Source organism: Brachyistius frenatus, unplaced genomic scaffold (assembly GCF_029030835.1).
Source record: "Brachyistius frenatus isolate BFR_SWC_R1_liver_20210118 unplaced genomic scaffold, ASM2903083v1 Contig_74, whole genome shotgun sequence".
NCBI lineage: Eukaryota > Metazoa > Chordata > Actinopteri > Embiotocidae > Brachyistius > Brachyistius frenatus.
In genome coordinates, this window is record NW_027210673.1 from 1813020 (window position 1) to 1837597 (window position 24578).

The window sequence follows — 24578 nt, forward strand, 5'->3', positions numbered from 1 at the left end:
TGAACCCTGTTTCGTCATCGTGACGCTGCACCCGGAAGGGCTTCCGTCAGAGGTGAAAGGTTATCATCAGGTGGCTAAACATTACTCTCAGCTAGCAAATAGAGAAGCTCCCTCTAAATATTATCCAAGATGTCAGCGACGGAGGAAAACACAGACATGCCTGTTCCGTGCGTGCTCGTCACCAGCTGCGACAGCGAGTTTAAAGAAGAAGAGCTGATCAAACGTAAGTAAAGCGCAATGTGCAAAAAAAAAAAAATATAGCAAGCAGGCTAACGTTTAGCAAAAGCTAATTGTACTCTCAGCACAGGAGATGGTGACACCTGTACGTTAGTAATAAAAGAGTAATAACGAGTTTGTCCGACGTCGTCAAGCTCGTTCACCGCTTTCCTTTGGTGGCGCTGGTATAAAAGCGCCCATGTGCAGGGTGGTTTCCACAGCTAACCGGGTCACAGTGAAAGAGCAACTTTAACGTGATGTCTTTGTTGCGATGAATAACAAACGTTTTTTTGTTTTGTTTTTTTGCTTCAGAGATCCTCAGTACGAAGACTTTGCCTGAGCCGACCAAGCGAGAGGAAACAGTAATCTGGTATCCTTGGATCATCAACAATAAATACTACACAGCCGATGTCAGGCTATGTGTCGTACCGAGCACTTTCCAGATGTCTTCAGAGATTGCTCAGTCCATGCAGGCTTTCATCGCTTATTTTGATAGCAAACTGGTATGTGTCTCCAAGAATAAGGCATATCAGCAACAACAACAACAACAACAACAAAATCGAAACAATATATCCTGTGATATCCTTGTAGCCTTCATTGTTTGTGCATGATGTTTTGCAGAAAGATGGGCTGGAAAAACTACAGCCTTGGATATCAGTGGTAGAAGATCTTGCTCCAGAGGTGCTCATTCTGGTGTGCGACAGAGTCTGTGAAAATGGTGAGATTTCCAGCCCTATTTGCTGTACGCAGAAAACATTGAGATACTCTCTACTGCAGGGGTGTCAAACTCATTTTAGTTGAGGGGCCACATACTGCCCACTTTGATCTCAAGTGGGCCAGACCAGTAAAATCTTAGCATGATAACGCATACATAACGACAATATTTCTCTTTGTTTAAATCATTGGTGAAGGTTTTTGGATGATAAACCCTATTTTAAGGTCTTTCTACAATAAACTAGAAACATAAAGACCAAAAACTCAGACATCAGCCCATTTACGCTGTTTTTGAAGCAATTACTGGATCGATTAAAAAAAACAACAAAAAAAAAAACGTTTGTACTCATGAACCTCCATTTTCTCATAGAAATGCAATTTATGTCTTTCTGTAATTTTCACACTTAGCAAAGTCATCCGGCGGGCCGAGCTGGACCCCCTGGCGGGCCGGATCCGGCCGGCGGGCCGTATGTTTGACACCCCTGCTCTACTGTATAAGGCGTATATCATTTCATTTGTGTTCTAGGGGTCACCAGACATGAAGCGCAGCAGTGGTGTTTGGCTCATGCCTTTGAGCTGGTGGAGCTCAATCCACAAGAGCTACCAGATGAAGATGGTGCGTTTTAGAGGGAGCAGAATATTACAGTGACGTGACGCATGTTTAGATTTTAATTCCTCGTGTTGTGGCATGTTATTCACATGATCTTTGTTGACTTCATCAGATGATTTTCCAGAATCCACAGGAGTAAAGAGAATCGTTCAGGCTCTCAATGCCAATGTGTGGTCCAGCATGGAGATGAAGGACGGTGAGATGACATTAATCAATATTTGTACCTAGTGCATATTCTCCTGAATATTTAGTGCATCTGCATATGTCAGTGACAGTTTATTTCTCCGTCAAACAGGGCACAATCAAGGCTTTGGTCTGATGAGCAGTTTGGTGGCCTCCAGACACAACAACCCACGCACCTGCCAAGATCCACCAGTAAGTGTAGTTTTTGTTCAATTTTGTATTGATCATTATTGAAGTTAGATTTGTAATTGTCTTTTCATGTGTTCTCCCTTGCTTTCTTATGTAAAGCAATCCGTTTTCATTTAAATCCGTAAGTTTTTGTGGAGGCAAGCTAACCCTCGCTTCTTCTCTGGGGCAGTCTTCCAGCTTGCCAGTAGAGGGCACACCTGATAATGAGGAGACCAACAGTACAGAAAGTAGTACAGACACACAGGAAGACTCAATAGTTGGTAAGAGAACATCCTTTGATAAAATCTTTTTTTTTGTTTTTATGTAAATCCTTCTGCTGGAGCAATTGCTAATGTGTATGTCCCGTATTTTCCGTATATATTGTGTTGATCCCTCAGATGCAATGACGGATTTGGACATTCAGGAGCTCGCCACTCTCACGGCTGGAGATGCAGATGTAGATAACTTTGAGCGCCTCTTTACTAAATTGAAAGAAATGAAAGGTAATTTGGAAATGAAAATGAAATGCTTGACTTTGTCTTTTTTTGAAATGTAAAGGACTTTGGTACACTAGTCTTTCTCTCATTGTCGTTGTGGATGTCAAATATTTGTATAACTGATTTACGAATGATAGAATATTTGGTCTTCTCTGATTTCCAACCTGCAGACAAAGCATCTTCGTTACCTCATGAACAGAGAAAAGTTCACGCAGAAAAGGTAAGCAACTGTATCAGTTAGAAACTGTTGGAACAATAACATGTTTCAGTGGGAGTCCGATTTAATGCGAAATCAATTATAAAGTGACATGAAATCTGCTTATCAGGTGGCCAAAGCGTTTTGGATGGCCATCGGCGGTGATGAGGATGAGATCGATGGGTTGTCATCGGGAGAGGAAAGCTAAAAGTAGCTATCTGTGACTCAGTCTCCGTTCTCCTGATCTTCCCATCTTACCTGGGGCTCCCACGAGATTCAGCGCCCTTTGACATCCTGCTTGAGCTGGGAAAGTGGAGATGCTTACAGATGATACTGTAGGCGTAGTCATATTTAGAAACTTTTGATTCTTAAGAGTGAAAGGATCGTTGTATCGTGAAGAGCAGATGGATATCCTGTTTAGAAGAGAAGTGAGTGGCCCTCATTGTCTTATCTACTACCCCGGGTCCTTCACTATGCTTTAGCCCTGAAGTGAACCTCAACACATGATGGTGTTGCGGGTGGAAACACATGAAATTAAATTATGTTGGATTTGATTTATGTATTTGTCTTTCGGTGCAGCCACATATATTTTAAAGTTACTTCATGTGCCTTATCCTTAATAGTGTTGTAAGAGATTTAATACACATTCAGCTGAATCAACATAAAAACCTGTGACTTTAATGTTTACTGCTCTTCAGTCAGTGTGGCTTCTTTATTGTGAACATTGTCACACTACAATGGGTGCATAATGCTCAACTCACCCAGACCAGAAAAATAGGAATACATGTATGCAGCATTGGATTAACTCTGCAATAAATAAAATTAGTAGTTCAGTCGTGCTGCTGTATTTGGGTTGTTTCTAATATTTTATCAACATTTGTGTATAAGCAGGAAAACACCTTATAATATGCCATCCAACAAAATATCACCACAAACTACAGTTTCCAAAGCTGAACACAGGGCTGACTCATCACATCTGACAGGACACTAATATAACATTGCATTCATGTGCAGTAGGTTCGGGTTGTTGTTGTTTTTTGTCGCCGTGTATAACAAACATTGCTTTAAATATGACTGGACTGTATATGAAATTCTAGAAGGCTTTCCATTTGAAAACTCGGTAACGCTGCATTCGGCTGATCAATTGTTTAATCATCGCTCCCTCACTGAGCCACTCACGTCAGTGACGGACATTCAGGCTTGTAGAGGAGGCTCAATCAGTCCTGCCAAAAATGTACTTGAAGTTCATTTTACTCTGTTGCAATTTATTAAAACATTCACAGATCAAACGATGGTCATTTGAGAACAAATATTCGGCTACATGAAAAAACATGTACGTAAGACTTGGAACAGAAAAGCACCAACTAAGAATATCAAGGAACACAGGTACTGATACAGATCTACCGACTACCTAATGCACTGTAGTACACAGTATTTTAGTTTAGCACCGTGTAACTGTTTTAAATAGATTACGTGGTGACTGAGTCTTACGTACTCAAGTGCTGGATTAACATGGTGGCTTCATAGACAGTGATCAAGGACCTTGAGCATATTATACATGCTGTATACTGTAGCAATGTACATGTCATATACAGTATTTATTGGACAAGCAAATTACCACTACAACTAAAGCTTTACACTGATCAACACAGTAAACTGGAAGTGCATCATTTACCCACAAGGAGCATAGTGTACTATTGGTTAACAGTTGATAAATGTGAGAAGACCTGCATCTTTGCTTTCACTCCACATGCCATTAATGGATGAACAGCAGCCGTGGTCATTGTACCCTTCACACGCTGAAGTCACATGTTGCCTGAATTCAATCAGTCCACTATGTTGAGTCGTTTTTCTATTACAAAATAACAGTAGTAGCTGGTACGTTAGTCTTGTGTGTCACACTTAAGAACTAGTTGACCCAGTTAGAAAAGCTTGTGCTTACGCAAGCCACATTTTGGGTCTTTAAAGCAAAGTCTTATAGTGAATCCACCCATGCCCGAGGTCGGTCAGGTCCACTGTTTCAAGCAATGCATGACTACGAGAATTCACAAGCTATAAATATTTATGTACAATCCTATTGAGGCAATAATAAAAATATATTCCCATGCAGGACAATATGCAAAAATAACTTATAAAATGTCTCTTTTACTGAGCAAAATAGTTTTAATACAAGGATTTTTCTCCAGAAACAATGGTTCTGTCTTTTCTTAAAATAGGTAAAATACCAATTAAATGATCAGATAATTGACGCTTTCAGTTATGTAGATAAATTAACATGGGCCAAGTACCTTGTACTTATTAGATATATTCTATCAAATCACTACAGAGAATGACATTTTTCATGTTAATTCATGGTTCAATTGATTAATAAACCTCCCAATTCAGTGGTGCTGGGCCACTGAAACACCAATGATGGAAGCATATTCATAATCTTAGTTAATTCATAGAATCAAAAATGTTTTGAAATGTGTAGAGGATGGCCAAGCTGAAACTGTACTGTAACTCCAACTTGGAAAACATTTCAATCTCCTTTATGAAATACTAAACTACCAGCCACTAAGAATAGACATAATAACTGAATGAATAATGAGGGGGGGAAAAAAAAGTTTTCTTCTGAAACCTGCAAATACCACGTGGCTGTCCGTTGAACACATTAAAACAAAAGAATGTACAGGTCCTAAAATATCCATCAGATGGAGACACTAAATGGTATTAAAGAAAGTGCTATACATGTGACGAGAGAAATGTCTGACACAGCAAGGGAAAAGGGTGTTTTCATAGTTTGATGAAAGGCGTCTCTTTCCTTATTATCACTGAGAAATGCTGAAGTTTTCCTATGTGGTTTGTGTTTGACTGTGTCAATGGGAAGGAGGGCTACTAGGAAGCAAGTGCTGCTCTTAGGACACACTAGAGCAGTGGATGCTGGGAGATCCCATCTGTGTGAGGACCTTGTCCAGCCACTGGAGGGGACCATTAAGATGCAGCTCTATCCAGCACGGGGTGCTGGTCACCGTCTGACGTCTGCAGGATACAAAGAAGGACAAGGGCCAACAAAGGCTGTCAATGCCGATAGCTCTCTTATACCACATCATGGTATCATACATTTAAAATCACTGTGAGACATGTCATAGTTAATTATAGTAAAGGCAAAGATATAGACGACTCAGTATTTTTAGTTGAGTTAGCACCAACAGTGATGCCAACTCTACAGGCTATTTCTGAAGTCATTCAAGTTTCTACCAGAGATGTTTTTCTCCAAGGTGTTTGGTGCCAGAAATACAACACGCACCATTCACAGTCCAGTGGGAATCCCCCCCCCTCCCCCGCAAAGGGAGTCTGAAGTATGTTCACCGTGACTCCATGTCCCCCTCACCACTGCATGCCTGCTGCATTCTTCTTCCTCCTCTGTTGCCAACTCACAGCTGCACCCGCCCCCATCAGCGTCTTATTGCTTTACAAGACTGCTACCATCTCTGTATCACCTCTAAACTGAACTAAAGATCCCCCCTCTGGGTATGACTCAAGATATATTAAAAAAAAAATAGTCTGTTTAGAATTAAAAAAAAAAATGTATGTCTGGTAAGCTTAGAGGTGTTCCTCATATCTTGTCAGCCAATTCATTTAAATGAGACGGACAAAATATGAGGAACACCTCTCAGTATAACCTAGTACAGTTTAACAGCACCGCATACTACAGTTTCCAAAATTACCAAGAAAAAAGTAACAATTGAACAATGTTAATTCCTAATGAAGGCAGTATTTATTGCTGGGTTGTCGTGTTATACTTAATGCTTCACCTGTCAGCTTTAATGTTATGGCTGATCGGTGTATGTCCAATGCAGAATTCAAGTTTCTACATTACATCTGTGAAAAAATGTGACGTGGAAAGTTGAAAAAGAAAAAAATCTATGTGTAGACGGATCAGTTCAATTCTTCTTAAGCCTTTCAATGTTAGCTATATGGAAATAAACGGCTGAAACAGTGACACAGATTGAAAGCATTTGTATAAAAGTCTTAAGTAGCTTAAGTTATTGAAAAATATGTACCTGTACTCAGCTCCCCACCCCTTAACAAAGCTCATGCGAATAGTGCACATCCTGGTGAGCTGGTAGACGGCCTCAAAGCCCTGGTTGACTGACTGGGCGAGCAGAGCAGCAAACTCCTGGTTGTTGAAGATCTTAAGGTTGCAGCCTGACAAACAAAATATTCATTAGTTGCCTTACAAGCACAGAGAACAAAAAAGATGTGCGTGTCAGTAGGTCATCAGGACTCCGTTATACTCCAGCTATGTGGCCTGATTACTTTCGTGTGTTTGCATGTATCAATCTCATGCTGACCTGGAGGTATTTTGCACACGGTGGCAGGATGCCAGCCATAACGCTGGTTGCAGTTGGGACTCTGGACAAAGATGGCACTGTCACTAAGACACTCTGCAAACACCTCTCCCCCAATGTAGTACAACCTCACACCCCGTCCTGGACATGGAAGAGAACACACAGGAGCTCAGCACACAACAAACCTGCCAATGATGTCAAACCAAAATACAAAAGGCAAATTAGATCAGAGGTTATGTCATCCCTGTGAAATAAATACGTACCTATGTGTCTGCGTGTGAGCTCTACTGCCGAGTTGCGGTTGACGTTGGACAGCAAGCCCAAACAGAAGCGTTCAGAGTTGGAGGGGTCCGTGAATCCATCTACAGTCAGGGAGGGCTGCGACGCGTGGAAGGTCTCTCCGACACGCTGGTTCAGCTCGTAGTAGGAGATGGAGCACCAGAAGGCAGATTCGCAGTACGTCACAGGTTGTAAGTCTGAGACATTTACAGATGAAAGCTCATGTTAGGTCCATGAAAAAAGAATTCAGAAGGTCATGAGAGCAGGTAAACTGCTTTGTGCTAAATCCTTTTCTTGTAAAGATGCAAACTGCTGATAAAGTTCCCTTTGATTTCTCTTCAAGAGCTCTTTCCCACGACCCTCATGGCCCCAGCCAGGAATGGACAAGACGTGATGTACCTATTTACTTTTTTCAACAATGACCTCCTGGTGGCTTTCCACATAGATAGAATAACCTGGCAACCGGATATTTATTGCATTATCTTGAGCTGTCTGTGGCTGGCCTTTCCACAGACAAGGACAGACCATAGACAAAGACTCCATTCATACCACACTTACTCTATTACTGCCCTGAAGCTAAGCCTCCCAGACGTGGTCCACTCACTTTGTATTTTGCACATCTGTCTCACACGCACACACTCATCCCAACAAAGACATTCTAATCCTATACTCTGAAACTGAAATGAGCATGATTCCTTTGTAGGAGGCATTTTATAGAGTTCTGACAGGACTGATCATGGGCTCTATGGAGAGTACAGGTATTCAGGTGTGTGGTTATCAGTGTCATCGGGTACATCTATAACATACACTGGTATACACTATGTCAGCCAGCAGAGCCACCAGGATGCACATACATTCTAATCCCTACCATGACTACTGAGTCTCTCAGTTCTGACTGACAAGTCTCCCTTTATTTTAATAACAGGACATTACAACTGAACAGCTGATGATTTTTTTTTTTTTCAATTTCAAATAAATGATCCAGTATTCAGCTGTAGAAAATGATAATAATTAAGGGTACTTAGCTACACGTGAAGTTAACTTTTTGACCACTATCAATATCTACATCTTTGATTGTGTTCCTTATTTGTGAGACCAATCTGTGTTGCTTTATATACATATATTTGATCATAAATGTTATTTTATGCATTTAAAAACTCAGCTCAGCTTTTGCACACAAACATACCAATTCTACTGTCAACTGTTTAAGATATAGCTACATATTGCCTATCAACACAAGCAGCAAGACCTGAAGAGCGAGATACTTTTTTTTGTTGTTGATTATATTAAATGAATGACTGACACTTGTAATTTAATCACATGTGCCAATGACCTAATGTCAGTGCCACCATCCAGATAAGTGCACATAATGAATGAGCTGCTCAGTGAGTAGAGCTGACCCCTTTGATTTTGCTTACCAAGATTACTGTTTGTGGGTGACACAGGATTGGGCGACAGGCTGGGTGAACCTGAAATAGAGCGGTAATAGAAGGCTGGTTCATGAACATGACAAGGTGTAATTAGAACAGTATGGGCTTCGGTTGTGCGCATGATCACGTGACCCACCTGTGTCCATGCTGTGGTTGAGCTGGTGGTCATTTGTCTCACCATCCTCACTCAGGTAACCTGGTGGCGGAGTTTCTGCAGCATGCAAACACAAAGGTTAAGCACACACTTGTCTATTGACATATTTTCAACTACTGAAACAAGTTTCGTGCCTTCAGGAACAAACAATTATTATAGATAATTATATATTTTAGGGCAGAGTACATTACAAGTGGATAAACAAATAAAAGCAGTATTAATGATAAGAGACTTTTCTGCTTCTAGTTAAGCTCCCTTTTGTTTAAACTGTTCCTATAATACTGCAAATTTAATGGAAACACTGCATTCAGTGACACCATTTTGGACAGTGGAGGTCTGAACGAGCCACACACAAAATCATCCCAGTGAAAAAGGATTTACAGACTTTAAATTCAAAAGGAGAGGTCCACTTTTTCTCACCAGGAATATAGTTACTCTGGGGCTCAATGCCAGCAGGGAAATTGGTGTTTTCGGGGATGGATGGGCTGTAGTCATCCAGTGGTGGGAACTCAGCGGGGATATCTGTATGTCGTGGCACTAAAACTGGAGGTAAAACTGGAGACACACAAAGGACCAGTTCTGTTCTGTATGCAGTTTGGCAAAAGCATCATTTTAAATACAATAATTTGGATCACGTAGCAATTAGCGACACTCACTTGGTGTCTCCACCCTCTGGTAGTGGTACGGGTTAACACACACTTCATCCTTCTTGGTGTGAAAGGCAAATTCACAGTGGTCGACAGCCCTCAGCTCGTGGTGGGACTGCAGATCTGGCCAGCGCCACAAGCGGCAGTAGATCACATGAGGGAGACCTTTTCTGTGGGAGACCTGCAGACGTCCATCTAAAGACCTGAAAGAAACCACCGCTTTACTCTGTGCTCTACTAAAATAAGATTATGAGACAGAACCTGTAATTAATTTTGAGTTCGGGAAAAAATACAAACTGAAATGCTGAGGTCAATGAGGATTTGTCAGATGTTAATTCGTCAATGATCTCCAATATGGGAGCTCAACATTAACACTGGGCAAAACACCAGAGCATTTTGTTTTTTTATGCTATCCCAACACTCAAAGTGAAATACACAGGTCATTTCAGAGTACAAACAAAAGACGCAGCACAAAGTCTGCTAAAGTTTCTGTTGGTATATATCAAAATGAAAACGTTGCCTAATGAAAATTTTTAATTTCCAAAATTATGATCATGATTTGGTACACACCACAAGGGACGATACCTCTTTACATACTCAGATTAGGGAAATAAGACATATCCACATCAATCAAACATGGAAGCTGAGTGGGACTGACACACCTGGAACAGTTGAAGTTTGAGCAGTGACATACCCAAATAACTGGAAACATCTTCTAGACTCAACACCACAACATTTGCCTTTTAAAAAATGTAATTCAAGCTTCAGACTACATCAGTGACTGCCACAAAGGAAATGGGATCAGACTAATCTTTGGGCACTACCTCATCCGTAGATGGTGTGTTTGCTGGGTCAGCTGAGGTCAGCGTTTACATGCCCCTGCTGAGGCGGACCTGGGCTATGTCCTGTCTGCCTGGTCTGTCACTGACATGATGATTCCTCCGATACAAAGCTGGACTGAGGCAACTTTTCCATTCAGCAGAAGAAACAACAACTGCACCTCTTATCACATGAAAATCCTGAGGGGGAGAGAAACCACTTCCTCCAACTCCAGAAGCAACCATAACCTATACTTTTGATTTGATTAAGCACAAAAGGGGCATGTAAAAACACATTAACCATATATGCATGTCATTCACCCCCGAACCATCTGTCACCTCTGGACTGTCTGCTTTCAAACAAAGCCCCAAAAACCCACCGTTTATAACCCTTTCTGTTCATTTTAACCACTAAACATGCAACTTTCATACATTCATTTTATAGAGATGCAGCAATATGGAATTTTGGGGTCAATAACTGACTTATCCGTTTATTTTCAATGCCACACAATAAACAATCGTATTTATCTTACAAATGCAAAAATGTATAGAGGAAAATATTTATATTTTTGGTCTTTGTCTATGGCTAGTCAACAGTAGGCTCCATATTATCTGACATGATTATCAGCTCAATTTCTATTATTGGAACAAAGCATTGATTCAGTTTTCTTACCTTTGGGCCAATAATACATCGACTACCGATATAGTGTACATTGTTCCTTTTACACCAAACAAAACCACAGGCGGTCATAAAAAAAAAAAAGTATTAAGTGTCAACAGACAGAGTAGACAAATATGATCGTTTGTCTTTTCACCAACCATGTAAAAAAAAAAAAAAAAAAAAAAAAAAAAGATTATTGTTACTATAAATTTCTCCATATACTGCATAGAGCAGAAAATTGAGCTGCTCTGAGTTTCACAGTTCAGCTATTTTAGCCCATAATAATTTCCTGCTGGTTAAGACCACTCTAGGTGCGAACACCACAGGCATGCTCTCGACCACTTTCATTTGAATTGCTGACAACCACTTTCTCGCTACTCCACATTAGAGTAGGTGATGAAAGTACAGCTCAATGTAGGCTTGCTGTAGGACAGAAGCACTGACTCACTGTATCCCCAGCAGAGAGCAAGACAGCTGTTGTTCTGTAAACCTAGTAGTCTCTGAACCCACTGAGATTGGCCCACGCCTTCCCTCGTGCCTGAAGCACATTCCCAAGAACTGAGAATACGTTTTTAATGTAGGTTACCACCCATGCTCCGGCTTCTGCACATGCCGTGATAGGGGACTTCCAGTTCCATTGGCAGGAAGCCCACGAGATGACCATTTGAATATTCCTTAGAAAGAAAACAGAGAAGTCACCGAAAGGTGAACTCTATACGGCAGGGACAATATGTGGATCTGCCTTATTTTTTTTAAAGTTGGTACAAAAGATGGAGAGACACATGAATCTGTATTAGAAAATTAAAATTGGAAAGAGTGATTGTGCCAACATCTGCAATGGTTCACACTGCAGAAATGATGGAGTCCATTTACAGTTCACTCTGTGTTTTTATGTCCCTTTATATCCTCCGGACTGAGTTATCATTGTAGCTTTTGATAACACTTTTCATTTTGTTTAAAAGGTGCAAAGTGTACGATTTTTAGTTTAAAAAAGTCAATAAAATGACCCACAGAACGCGACGGGTTGTCGTTATGTCAAAGATAACTATGTATTGTGTCCCACGGATGTCTACTGCCGTTAGCATGCTAACCAGAAGGCCCTGATGTGTGTACTACGAAGCACGTTCAACATACCGGGCTTTCTTTGCCTGAGTTGGCTCAACAAAGTGGAAACTCGCCGTCAGAGAGAATGGACGCTACGACGGTGGTTATCTGCTATATTTGTTAACTCGGGCTTTCTGCTTCAGGCTCTGAGCACGTCCACATAAAAGAGGAGGAGTTTGCAGCATCTGGCCAATCACAAACTTGAACAAGTGTACTGACAGCAGAACCACATATTTTAAAACCAAGGAGCAAACTATCATTTTAAAAAACTATAATGAAGTTAAACACATAATTCCCACTGAAAGCAGCACAGCTGCAGCTGCTAAAAGATAGAAGGATGTGCAAAACAATTACCGACTGTGTGAATGTGTCGCTGAAGTTGAAAGACTTCGCCTATCATATCTCCTTACCATAACGTGCACAGGAAGATCGGACTAATTACAGGTGGATATTTCATTAAATTAATCTATTATTAATTGTATTCTCATGACGTGTATGAACATTTTAGTATCATTTCACCTGCAGCCCCGGAGGTGTCAAATGGACTGAAGGGCAAATAAATAAATATAAAATCATAATTCAAAGCGAGAGGTAGGTTTACTGTCAGATCTTATAAGTACAAGTTCAATGCTTCTGATAGTGCATCAATCAGTCCCTGTTGTAGGATGATATCAGTAAAAAACACTGAAATTAATCTATACCTCATAAAAATCACCGGGGGAAGACACAGTGGTTTGTCGGTGTTTGAACACTCTGCCCCCCGCAGAGGACCGTCTCACTCCGCAGAGGACCGTCTCACTCCGCGTACCGAGCTCCGAGGGATATTCTCCGATTGGTGGTGACAATTTTCAGAGAATTGATTGGTCAGTATGCGGTACTTTGGTACGTTTTGATCCGATATCTCGAACATAACCTGCTCGGGACCAGGTTAAGTTTGCAGCATAAGTAACCATGGTGATCCAGCCAGCTTAAAAGAGAGCCAGCTACGTGATACTGACAACCCTGGCTTTAGTCTCAGCATACCTCGCTAACCCACTAATAATAGTAGTAGTAGTTCACCCCTCTGGACTGTCCCGTCTCACAATACCACCCAGGTACCACAGGCTTGATTGTGAGTTGCTGTAGCGTCGAGTCTGCCCCGAGTCCTACATGTGAGAAGGAAGAAGTAGCACTGCCCACAGGGTGCAGTCTAACCTCTCGTCAATCATGTTGAAGGTCCTGCCCCAGGTTGGCCCGTTTAACAACAGCATCGTAAGGACAGGAATGTAATAAATGAAACAGTAAATGCAACAATGGCGAAAGTTCTCGGCAAGCGACCATTATCGCCTCCCCCACCTGCTCCAGGCAAAAAAAAAAAAAAAAAACTAAAACACGTTCAGCGGCAAAGAAAACAAGTGATAAGACAGAAAAGAAAAAGAAGTGACCGTCGGTGTTACTTTCCACTGCAGGGGACAGTTGCTCCTGGTGAGTGAAGGATTTAAGTTTAATGCTGAACTTGCAATATTTTTTCTAGACTGATAAGTAACTGTTAATGCTAACATGGGCTGCAAAGCAATAGCTGTCGTAGGTTCTTACTAACAACATGTTAAGTTAGCTGTTAGTTCATTCACAGTTCAGATTAGTTGGAACAGCTGCACGTGGGAGCTCAATTAGTTCGTCATCTACCAAACTGAGGTGATTTTAAAAATCACAAACTAACTAGGTGTCCTGACCTTGTTTGAACATTTTAAGACAGATTTTCAGTTCAGCTGACAATAACACAAACAGCCCCAAACAAAATCCAAAACGGCATTAGTATGTAGTTTTATCGTGGTCTTGATAATAACAGAGAAAAGCAAGCTATAACGTAAACTATAGGCTTAACCAATCCATTCTTTTAGTTGATACACACCTGGGTCCAGACAATCTCACGTCACAATAATTTGTTCTAAAAAAAAAAAAAAAAAAAAAAAGCCAACTACTGAGTAAAGGCGGGTCAAGAACACACAATTTGACAACTCTGCTGTACCCGAGGGTCAGACCGGATGCTCCACGGACTCTCCACCGGCCCACATGTTGCACCTTTAAGGCTTCATCACCAGAGCTACTTCCTGACTGAAGACTGCGTCCGACAAGTAAACTAATTCAACAGCTCAACATACTTTTTTTGTTTGTTTGTTCACTCGTTCAGACCACTGAGAATAAATACCTGTACGTGCCTGCACAGAGCCGCTGCACCACACCCGGAGTGAGTCCACCCTCACATGTCCGACAAACTATTCTGCTATAAACATGATTTCGTGTGTGTGTGTGTGTGTGTGGGAAATCCCCCAAAACTGGAAATCCCCCAAAACTGGACACTTCGTCCAACTTTCCCCGGAGTGTCCACTCTCTCCGGTCTGAACATCCTCCGTGACTCAGGGCTCAGCGTCGCCGAACCAAACCACTCCTTCTCCGGTTTGTCCCACGTGTGAACTGTGGGCATGTTTACGTAGCACTACAGTCACCACGGCTACTACTGTCTGCAAGGCGCAGCTTGCTTTCACATTTTTTATTTATTTATTTTTTAAAACTTGCTCAAACATTTGAGAGACGCTAAATCACGACGTCGTGATTCACGATTGTGCAGGTTTACCGTGTTGTTGTTGGGGTTTTTTTGTACCCCGGTCATCCTCGTCGTGCAAACTAATACTTGAAAATGATTTTTTTTTTTTTTTTTTTTTAACAGATTTAAATGTATGACTAAAGACACATTACGTTATCCTACGTAGCCTGTGTATTTCAGATGCTAACTGGCTGCATAGGTAGCTACTCGGCTAACGTTAGCGTTCATTAGCACTAGCGTAGCTGACTTCCTCCGAGGCGGTGCGTCCCGTCCGTGTCCGTGTCCCGTCGTCCCTACCTGGGTATGGTGATGCACTTCGTGTTGACGTTCTGTGTCGTGATGGCTTTTTCCAACTCGTCCAGCTGTCCCGTCCTTTTCAACTTCTTCACCAGACTTTTGACAGCCTTTTCGCACCACTTCTCCTCCTGCCCGTTCTGCTCTCCTTTCTTCCAGCCGAGGAGCCTCTTCACAATCGGAGGAGTGAACGGTAATATAGACATGTTTTTTTTGTTGTTGTTGTTGTTTTTTTAAATTGCAACTAAAAAAAACAACTGCTCCGACTTGAATTCAGCGGTCCGGGATCGCAGACGGGACAGCTTGTTGTTCCTATGATGGCCCGGCTGAGACCGCTCGTTAGCCGGCTAGCTGAACTCCCAGGCTGGTCGCTGCCGGAGCTCAGCAGCAGCAACAACAGCGGCTCGCGTCGCAGCTTCCCTCCGTTCAAGTTGTCTGTCTGTGGGGGGGCTGAGCGGCAGCACCGCTGCCTGCCGGACTGTCTGTCCGCCCCTCCTCCCTCCTCCTCCTCCTGCTGCTGCTGCTGCTCCTCGGTCAGCTGGTCGTATCTTCCACCTGGTATCCAGACAAGCGAGTGGAGAACTTTTCTTCACACCACCACTGAATTAAAGATTGAAACAAAGGGTGAAATACTGGAGCTAACCTGCCAGACAAAATTCAGGGTAAACCAACTTCTAAAAAACAACAACAACAACAACAACTGATGAAGCGTTTTATTTCATAATCTCCTTTTGATCATTTGGTTTACTACAATGTCTTGCATTTTCAAAATAATATGTCCGCTTTACTCACTATTTTTGTAGGATTATCAATGTCCGAGGATTAGTTGACCCCCCTGAAACCCAGCTTTATGCATCTATTCCACATCAAACTTAAGAAATGGAAAAAAAAAAAAAATTGTAATCAGAGACATGTCAACACTGGAAAGTGATCCAACTTTTGCATTTACTGTGTCCATGAATAGAAGACCCTTAAGGAGTAATCCCTTTGATCCCCTCATAAAAGTGATTTAATTTCACTTAGGATGCATCTTTCCAGAAATGGATGAGGGAGGTGACTGTGCATTCAGTGGTATTTCAGGTTTTATGGTGTTACTGATAAGTCCACCCCTGGCTGCTGCCTCCACTAAATAGCAGTGTGCCTGTGCTATAAATGCCAGAGTCCAAGACCAGCCCATTTTCCTTTTCTCTATTTATAACCACCATCAATGACTGTTGTCTATTTTTAAGCAGGTATTTGGCATGGCTTCTTACTTCCTTCTTCTTAGATAAATATTACAGCTATCTTGGCAGTGTAGCCTGAAAAGTAATATTAAAGGACACCTTCACAACTGTCTGAAGAACAGTCAGCTTGTAACTATCTGAAAGTATGCCCTGTTCACACCAATTATCAGATAAACACTGCAACCGGTGATTCCTTTAATTATGTATTATTGTATATTAAATGATGAGTCATTTGACCTGTAAGATATTAGAAAAAAAGTCTATTTATCTGTCTCAATTTACTAAAGCCCAAAGTGACATTTTTAAATGTATTATTTGTCACCTAACAATCCAAAACTCAAAGATATTGATATTACTGGAACATAACTTAAAGAAAATCAATAAACCTCACCATTTTAAAGTAGGCAATGGGAAAATTAAGGACTTTTTATCGAACCATTAATCGCTTATCAAAATAGTTGCTGAATATTTTGCTGCAGATGGACTGATCCTGTACTTCAATTTAATTCAGCTTCATGCACTTCATTGACATACAGCTTTATTATAAGATCATAGTGTGTATATATATATATTTTATCAGTCAGCTGCTGACAGTGCACCATCTAATCTGTTAAGTATCTCGGACTATACTGCACGCGTGTGAATCATTCTCTTCAAGTAAAATCAAAGTTTGTCTGTGTTTAAAATGTCCTTGTCATTGATAAACTAAACGGGCTGGAGAGCAGTGAGCACTGCTTTCTTGTGTACTTGGATGGTTTGTACTGGGGTCGGCACTTCTTACTGCCAGGGGACACGAGCTGGACAGCTGGTATGGAGAGCGTTTTGTGTGTGTGTGTGCGTGTGCGTGTGTGTGTGCGTGTGCGTGTGCGTGAGAGAGAAGTGGGGCGCTCGTGCAGCGTGTATCAGACAGGGGGGCAGATGGGCCACAGCAGGCAAGAGAAGGTCTTGGGGACAGAGTAAAGAATGATTTTGGACAAAAGGCACGACGGCTGGCTGAATAAGTAATGACTGCAGACAATCTGATGGATAACAATGGCATTGAGATGGACCACTCGCGGGCTATGTGGGAAACAAGCAGGATGTGATGGAGGGGCCCAATCAGCTGGGCTGCTGTCACAATACTCAGACAAGGATGGAATATCAATCAGGGTAAATGGTCTTTTGTGTGTCCGTATGGACACATTGTTGTGAAATTTCAAATGCTAAGAGGCCACTTGATTCTTATAAACTAAAAGGACTGAACTCCATAAAGCCTCTATTCAACCAGTTGCAATCACAGTTGTGCTACAAGCACAAATTCTGTGGGATGAATGATAGCTTCCTGCATGTTATATGATTAAAAAAAATAAGAGTAGGTCACATTTTCCCTCCGCAAACCCGTAATTGCCTCAGCCCTAATTGCAGTCTGTTAGAATTGGATGTGGCTGTTCTGCACAGCTCCGTGTGGGTGGGGTCCACTTCCCCCTACAATCTCTGCCTCCTTTTTTAATCTCTCTTCACACTGCAAGCTGTTATCTGTTGCTTGCAGCCATCAATCTCTCCCCACAGAGTGGCACCTCCAAATCTGGGGCAGCAGTGACCTCCCTCCTTTCTTCCTTCCTCTGGCTTGAACCAAAGCACGGAAGTCAAACCTGCTTGCATATAGGATCCTTTATGCTTCATGCAGATATGACTTTGCAGTACCAGTATACTGTACAACACTTTTTATAAAGGGCTTATATATAACAGATGACTATCAGTGGTAAATTAATCATTTATAGAGCTTTATAAATAACAGTCTTAAGCCATTATTAAGAACAACTCTTAAGTTGCCATGTTGGTGAAAGCTGGACTTTATCTTCTTCCAGCATGACACTTGTTTCTTTTCTTCTTTTTTTTTTTTTTTTCTCGTGAAAGTGAAATCTACCATGAGGATCCTTGAATGGATGTCAGGTATGCAGAGCATCTGGACCAAAAGCTGAAGGGCTCCCTAGAGAATGCAGACCTCTGCCAAGGCCAGTAGTCCGTTTCTCTAACTGTGGCACTGTTACAGTTGTAGGATTCTGGTTCTCTCCTATAAAACCATTTTCCTAGAGTGCTCCATAACAACTGCTTGCTGTATTAACTTTGAACAAGTGCCTGTGTATCCCAGAGGATTGTTGGTACCTGTGAATGTGGATTGTGATATGGAGTCATTGTATTTCTAGAATGGCCTATATTTTGTCAATATTGAACTTTACTTTACTTGATTTTCAGATGTATAACATTTGCTAAGACAAACGGTCCTGTCTCATAATGTTAATAAAAGTGAAAATAATTTGTGGATCCGCCCCGTAATTTGAATCAGCTCCAAAATGTAATAACTTCTTCCTCTGCCCATGCTACACCCTCCCACGAAGAATCGTGAAAATCTGACAGGGAGTCTGTTAGAAATCCCCTGTAGTGACAATATAACAGTAACATTTGCAAATTTCACATCAGAATTTATTCATCTATTACTGGTATATTATCATCATCAAAAACTATCAACATTTATCACAAAAGTTATCACTAGCGGTTTGCAGTACCATGAACAACTTAGATCCTAAACTGAGTGTCTTCTACAATCTTAATACTCAGTCATAACAGAATAAGATCTGGACATATTTTCTGAAGTTGCAAGCAGATCTGAGGAGGATGTTTGATTTATCACATGAATTCAAGAGTTGGTACACTGGCTGAATTACAGAATATACCCTGGTGTAAAGAAAGTAGATATCATACCCCCACCTAGTGGCTTTATTCTACAGCTACAACAGATCATGTTACATATAGTCTCAGAGCTCACCCGAGTTTTGTGGATTATACTGAATATTCTGAATTTTGCTAATGGTGAATAACGAACAATTGTCCTTTCAAATAGGCACCTTTTCACTTGTGCATCTTAAGGTGATTTAAATAAATAAAATTGGCTGAATTTCTTTTATTTACTTAAATAGTCAAGCAAAAGACACTTGACTCGAACAGAGCCATCAATAATGTTGTTATTAACACCTGTGTTTTATCTACTAGGACAAGTCTTAAGGTCTGCTTCTTTTTATTGACACATTTTTTTTGTTTTGTATTTTTTGCCTCTTATACCCAAGTATGTTTACGACTTGCTGTAGTTATAATTTATTTGTGAATCACTGTCTCTAACCCATTGACTTATATGCTATTCTATAAACACAATTTACATGTTTATTGTGAACAATGGCCCATAACAGCATTAAGTGGATTCAGAGGCTTTGCAAAATATCTCCTCATCTTACATATGGAAAAAATGCAGCACTTGGCCATGATTCATTAACTTCACCTCCAGGGGAAATGGCTTTCTGTGTGGCCTGCACCTCAAGGTCTTGGCTCTGCATTTATAAACGGCCTCACCCTCCATTTCACGGATGGACATCATAAGTGAAAGAACAGTTATCTATTTTATTTATTTTTTTGTCCATTTTTATGTACTTGATAAAAGACGGAAAATTAAAGCTTCTCTTAGCTGACATCACCGCCGCCACTGTACAGTTTCTCCTGACAACACAGAGCTTCACACAGATCAGGCTTTCATCTTTACTATTTCCGGCACAAAGCTTGTGGAACTCGTCATTTTCCAAAATCTGGTAAATACACTCTGTCACTCACAGCCCCAGCAAAACTAATGATTGTGAAATTAGTTTCAGAGCAATCAGGAGCTCCCCTGCTAAGACCCACTGTATCCATATGCATGAAATTGCTTGTGTTAATACATGCTATGAATCGTGGGTAATGCAGTGAATAATTCTGACTGCATGTAATAATGCTATCTTCTATTAGACTTGGGACTGTTGTGAAGCTGGAGCCCTGTGGCAATATGCTTGTAAATGGCCATGTATGGATAATTAAGCATTACTCTTGAACATTAAAACTTGCTTATTTCAGAGAGCTGCAGGCAGTGGAGGGCTCTTATTGGACTCTTCACTATATTTGGTGATTCCCCATAATGTGTTCTCATTAGTATTAGTATACAAGCAATTGTGAACTTTTTGATCTCTCGTACTGTATCCTGAAAATGGGTTTTCATTAGTGTGAGTATATTAACAAATGCTACCTTTGTAACATTTTCCAGTTGTACATTAAGGCATATTAGTTGTTTGAAGTCATATTACTGATTCAATGATATCCAATAGTGCATGAAAATGTTTTTTAATTTATCAAAATCATGTTGTTTTTTTAATGAAATATTAAGACATAAGTATTCGATATACATTAAAGTTACATTATTTTGCACATTTTGTAACAAACCATGACAAGATATTTAATATAATACCTTAACATAATGCCATATTAATGACGAATTAGTAGAGATACACAGTTTATATTTCCAACCCATATGACTGTTGTTTTAACTGCGGACTGACAGCAGGCTGGTGCAGGCCACACCTTGAGGCAATTGGACCTGCACGACCTGCATTAACAACAGCAGGACTCGTTTCAAGGAAGTAGAAGTAAATATACACATTCCTCAGGACTGACATAATGACCGGAGTGGCCACTCCTGTCAATCAGCTGTTCTGTTTAGACAAATCTTGTTTGTCTAATGTAAAGTCTTCCCCCATCCAGTCTACAGTTGTTATAGTCACACAAGGGACAGCATCTTCATGAGTGAAGGAAGTAGCAATGTCTTTTACAATGAATGTTGATGGACTCAGGTAAAAGGGACATTATTGTTCTTCTGCTGTCGTTGAATGAACAAGTTAGTCTTTAACAGAGGTATGATTATAAGGTTGGACTGAAAGCTGAACTGAAACAATGAACTGTTCATTTGATGTTACTTTTTTTGTTAAGTATGTGTCTGGGCTGCTTCTGAGACTCAAAAGTACATGTGTACTGGGAGCCACAGATTCAGGCAATTCAATCTGAAGGACCAAACTGCCTTAATCATGTGTCACATAAAAAAGTGTCACCTCGCTGTTTTAATTTAGTGGTTGAACTGAAGAATTGAGAGGCTGCCAGAAACATTTTACTTAAAGAATGTACAAAACAACACTTCCTGGTTGTATGTTTAATGTGCACATCCCTATTCTCTTTCAAAAAAAACAAAAACAAAAATCGAGATATTATCAAGTTGTTTTGAATATTTGACACTGAACTGTTTACAACTAAGTTAAACAAGACGATTTTTTTTAAATCAAGGACCCAAAAGATGCTGATATGCTTGTTTGATGTATTATTGCATGAAATTTTCAACATTTCTATTGTATAAACAAAATCTATGACGAGATTAATCTCTGCTGTTTCATCTAACGGCTTCTCACATGTGCTAATGTTAAAATAAAGTACAATTGAACATGAACTGTTGATCAGATCCTAACCAAGAAAACATGAACGTTATTTAATACAAAAATATAATAAGTGACTATTGAGTGAGTATTATTTCCATCACAGCCCAACTCCATCCTGTCGTTGTCCCTGAGAAAGATTCAAAGAGAGAGCTATTTGTGCCATCAGGTAAGGAAGCGTGTTGCATACTGCACTTTTTTGTGATCATTATTGTCTGTCAAGATTTTGATTTCACTCCCTGCAAAGACAGTTTTATTAATTTCATATAAATATATATATATATACTTTATTTGATCAATATTTGTAACTATCTCTGTTTCAAAGTAGTGCAACTATCTTAGTATTATCTCAGTTTCACAACTGTTACATTTTCCTTAACTTTGCTATATTTTGTGTTTCGATGAAGCAGCTGAATGATCCTGAACCATCTGTAATGTCTGTGGGTTTTGTCTTCTTTCAGGTACCACCTATCACTCATTAAAACTACACTGTTATTATCTTTGTAATGGGAATGGAGTTTAATGTGGCTTAGAAGATGATTTAATGTGGCTTGAGGAAAAGAAAGCAATCAGGCCTGTTGTTGTCTTCAGCAGTCATATGCATTTATCTGTTATGCATTATCATTATTATTATGCATCGCCTCAGGTCAACTTGTACGTTTGCTGAACTTAAGCAGTTTAGCACAGAGAGACACAAAATGTGTCTGAAATTATTAGTGTTAGTGCTGGCAGCCTCAGAGAAATGAGATGTTAGATACAGTCAAATTGCAGATAAAGGGACACAACAGGGAAACATATAGAAGGAAGAATTTTGATGTCAATAAAGTGACAAAGCACAAGTATAGTGATCCTTCATACAGGCCTCTTCAAACTGTATCATCAAAATTAGATAAACTACTTTTGCACAACAAATGAATGTGTATTTAAATTAAACTTGTGCGTGAATAACATGATAAGTTTAGATCAAACTGAAATAAAAAAGTGGACGAGTGGTACAGCAGCAGCGGGGGAGAGACGAGTGCACCCAGATTACTTTGCTTTATTAAATACACAACATAGCTGCGATGCCTGTGCTCTTTCAAATCCATATGTAAACTATTTCCTCCCTCCTCCTCCTCTCTCTCTCTTAAAACCACCAGCTCATTAGTGTTGCCTTTATGACTCGGCTCTCACTCAGCTCGGTAGCTAAAAGAGAGACCGGGAATACACCTTTGATCTTTGTTCATCCTCACTGTCTGTACACGGGTTACTACAGCAGAAAAGCTCAAATACAAATACGGTCACACAGACACAGGTTTAATGCGCAATGCCCTAACAGCAGACTTGCAAACTATGTTGTGACAAACAGTTTCCAGTCACTTCTGCTAGTCCAGTAGTAAAAAGCCACCACTCACTCACATCACCCTTATTTTCAGAGGTGGAAAGTCAGTTTACTCAAGCACAGTTTTATTTAGTAGGTATTTCCATTTTCTTCATCAAATCTCATCTTCAGAGGTAAATGTACCAATGTACAGTGTAAAAATGTTCTTTCTAAAGATCAAACTAGTAGCCTCCAGACTTTTAGACCTGTGATCTCTTACAGAAAATATACACGAGGCCTATTGTCACATTTCCCACCCTAAACTTCTCAGTTGGCTTTATTCATTATACTGTTTAACCAAAAAGGTGCTCTGACCCCACTGGAAAAAAATAGAACTGTATATTAAATAGTAAAAACTAGTTCGAACATAACTAACAACAACATAAACATGCTTCTTACACATTGATGCATCAGTAATGACATCATATATGATGGTATGTCAGTTATAGTTGCTATTTTTTGCTTATACTTTTGTAGGATTTTCACATCTTGGACTGCACTTCATAAAAAAGACATACAAAGACCCAACGCATACAAAGCCCACAGTGCATGTTTGTGCATTTCAATATTTTGAATATGGTCTATTTGAAAGGACAAACTGAGGTCTTAATGCAGATTCATGCCAACATGAAAATTGCAATGAGAGTCCACAAGGTGGCAATGTAACATTTGCTTGTGTGCTTGTGAAAAACAGAATTCAAAGGGAAATTTTCTCCAGTGGGTTCCTTTACCACTTTTACATATCAGAACTGATGAGACATGTTCAATCAGCAGACCCTATTTCAATCTATGAAAACACCCTAATTATGCTGCATTTTTTTGGTTTGACATTTACTGGTGAGTTTTTAACACAATCATCCACAATCATGTTTGATAATCCCTACATGTCATTTCTTTGATGACATAATTTGCTGCCAAACACATACAGGATTACTCAGACAGACTGAGGGCAGGAGAATAACAAACTAAAAACTGGAGCGGTAGTGACTGAATGCTTCACCGAGAGGAGGTTTGAATGATTCAGTTTTCCAACTGGCTCCTGTATTTTACAGAGAGTGCTTTAGGGTGAGAAGTTTTTCCTGTTTATCCATTCAGTGGAAAATAATATCCTGTAAAAAGCCAATAAGTTTCTGTCTTTGAACTCGCTGAGAGTTTTTTTTTTCTCCACTGGCTCGGGCTCTTTTGGAGAGATGAGGGTGAGCAGCTTGACGAAGGACTTCCCATCAGCCGCCTCCAAAACTCCACACATGTTTCTAATAGACCTCCACAAGCCCCAGTAATCCGAGGGCAGCTCATTCAGAGAAAGAGGGAGTGATAAAAAAAAACAGGGGTGGGTGAGAAGGAAGAGAAGAAGATATGGGAGGGATGGATGGACTAAAAAGCAAAGTGGGAGCAGGCCAAAGGGGAGGGAGGATAAAAGGAAACATTTGAGTATGTAGCGGTTATTTGGCTTCTCAGGAGACGTAAGCTTCTCAATTTAAAATGGTAGAGTTGTTTGTTCTTCTGGGCCAAGTCCTTTGTGTCAAATTCAGTCTACGCAGTATTTTATGTATCTAGAGGAGACATTATTAGACTCCTGTATTGTTTTACATTTTATCCACAGCTCTCTTTGCTTTGACAGCCCAGGAAGGGTCCAAAATGGGATGAAAAAATTGTTGTATGAATCCATGAATCCCCCTCCAATAAGACAAAACATCCCCCACATTATTAGATTGCAACCCTGGATGTAACAATCATGGTGAGAAAAGTGTGCTTCAACTTGATTTTGTTAGCTCCTTTTATAAAATTGCA

General features: G+C 40.3%; 2 protein-coding genes across 2 annotated transcripts; one reads left to right on the forward strand and one right to left on the reverse strand.

The window, feature by feature from the left end:
* Nucleotides 1–55: 55 nt before the first annotated feature.
* Nucleotides 56–3419, forward strand: aagab (alpha and gamma adaptin binding protein). Its single transcript, XM_069708312.1, has 10 exons — nucleotides 56–223; nucleotides 529–719; nucleotides 838–934; nucleotides 1457–1546; nucleotides 1653–1736; nucleotides 1836–1915; nucleotides 2082–2172; nucleotides 2290–2394; nucleotides 2559–2608; nucleotides 2715–3419. Exons 1-10 carry the CDS (start codon nucleotides 130–132, stop codon nucleotides 2790–2792), a joined length of 960 nt encoding a protein of 319 aa, XP_069564413.1. The 5' UTR covers nucleotides 56–129; the 3' UTR covers nucleotides 2793–3419.
* A 400-nt stretch (nucleotides 3420–3819) lies between these two features.
* On the reverse strand, nucleotides 3820–15385 carry smad3b (SMAD family member 3b). The gene is made up of 9 exons (XM_069708308.1): nucleotides 14893–15385; nucleotides 9438–9631; nucleotides 9202–9336; nucleotides 8764–8838; nucleotides 8616–8666; nucleotides 7182–7394; nucleotides 6922–7059; nucleotides 6631–6775; nucleotides 3820–5605 (listed from the first exon to the last, which is right to left on the reverse strand). The coding sequence occupies exons 1-9, from the start codon at nucleotides 15093–15095 to the stop codon at nucleotides 5482–5484; spliced, it is 1278 nt and encodes a 425-aa protein (XP_069564409.1). The 5' UTR covers nucleotides 15096–15385; the 3' UTR covers nucleotides 3820–5481.
* Nucleotides 15386–24578: the final 9193 nt, after the last annotated feature.

Excerpts from the sequence above, each read along its gene's own strand:
- aagab (XM_069708312.1), top strand. The coding sequence starts at position 130 with ATGTCAGCGACGGAGGAAAACACAGACATGCCTGTTCCGTGCGTGCTC. Across the intron at positions 1,547-1,652 it reads AGAGCTACCAGATGAAGATG|ATGATTTTCCAGAATCCACA; the intron begins GTGCGTTTTAGA and ends TGACTTCATCAG. Across the intron at positions 2,395-2,558 it reads TAAATTGAAAGAAATGAAAG|ACAAAGCATCTTCGTTACCT; the intron begins GTAATTTGGAAA and ends TCCAACCTGCAG.
- smad3b (XM_069708308.1), bottom strand. The coding sequence starts at position 15,095 with ATGTCTATATTACCGTTCACTCCTCCGATTGTGAAGAGGCTCCTCGGC. Across the intron at positions 9,632-14,892 it reads AAGTGCATCACCATACCCAG|GTCTTTAGATGGACGTCTGC; the intron begins GTAGGGACGACG and ends GGTTTCTTTCAG. Across the intron at positions 7,060-7,181 it reads GCTCACACGCAGACACATAG|GACGGGGTGTGAGGTTGTAC; the intron begins GTACGTATTTAT and ends TTCCATGTCCAG.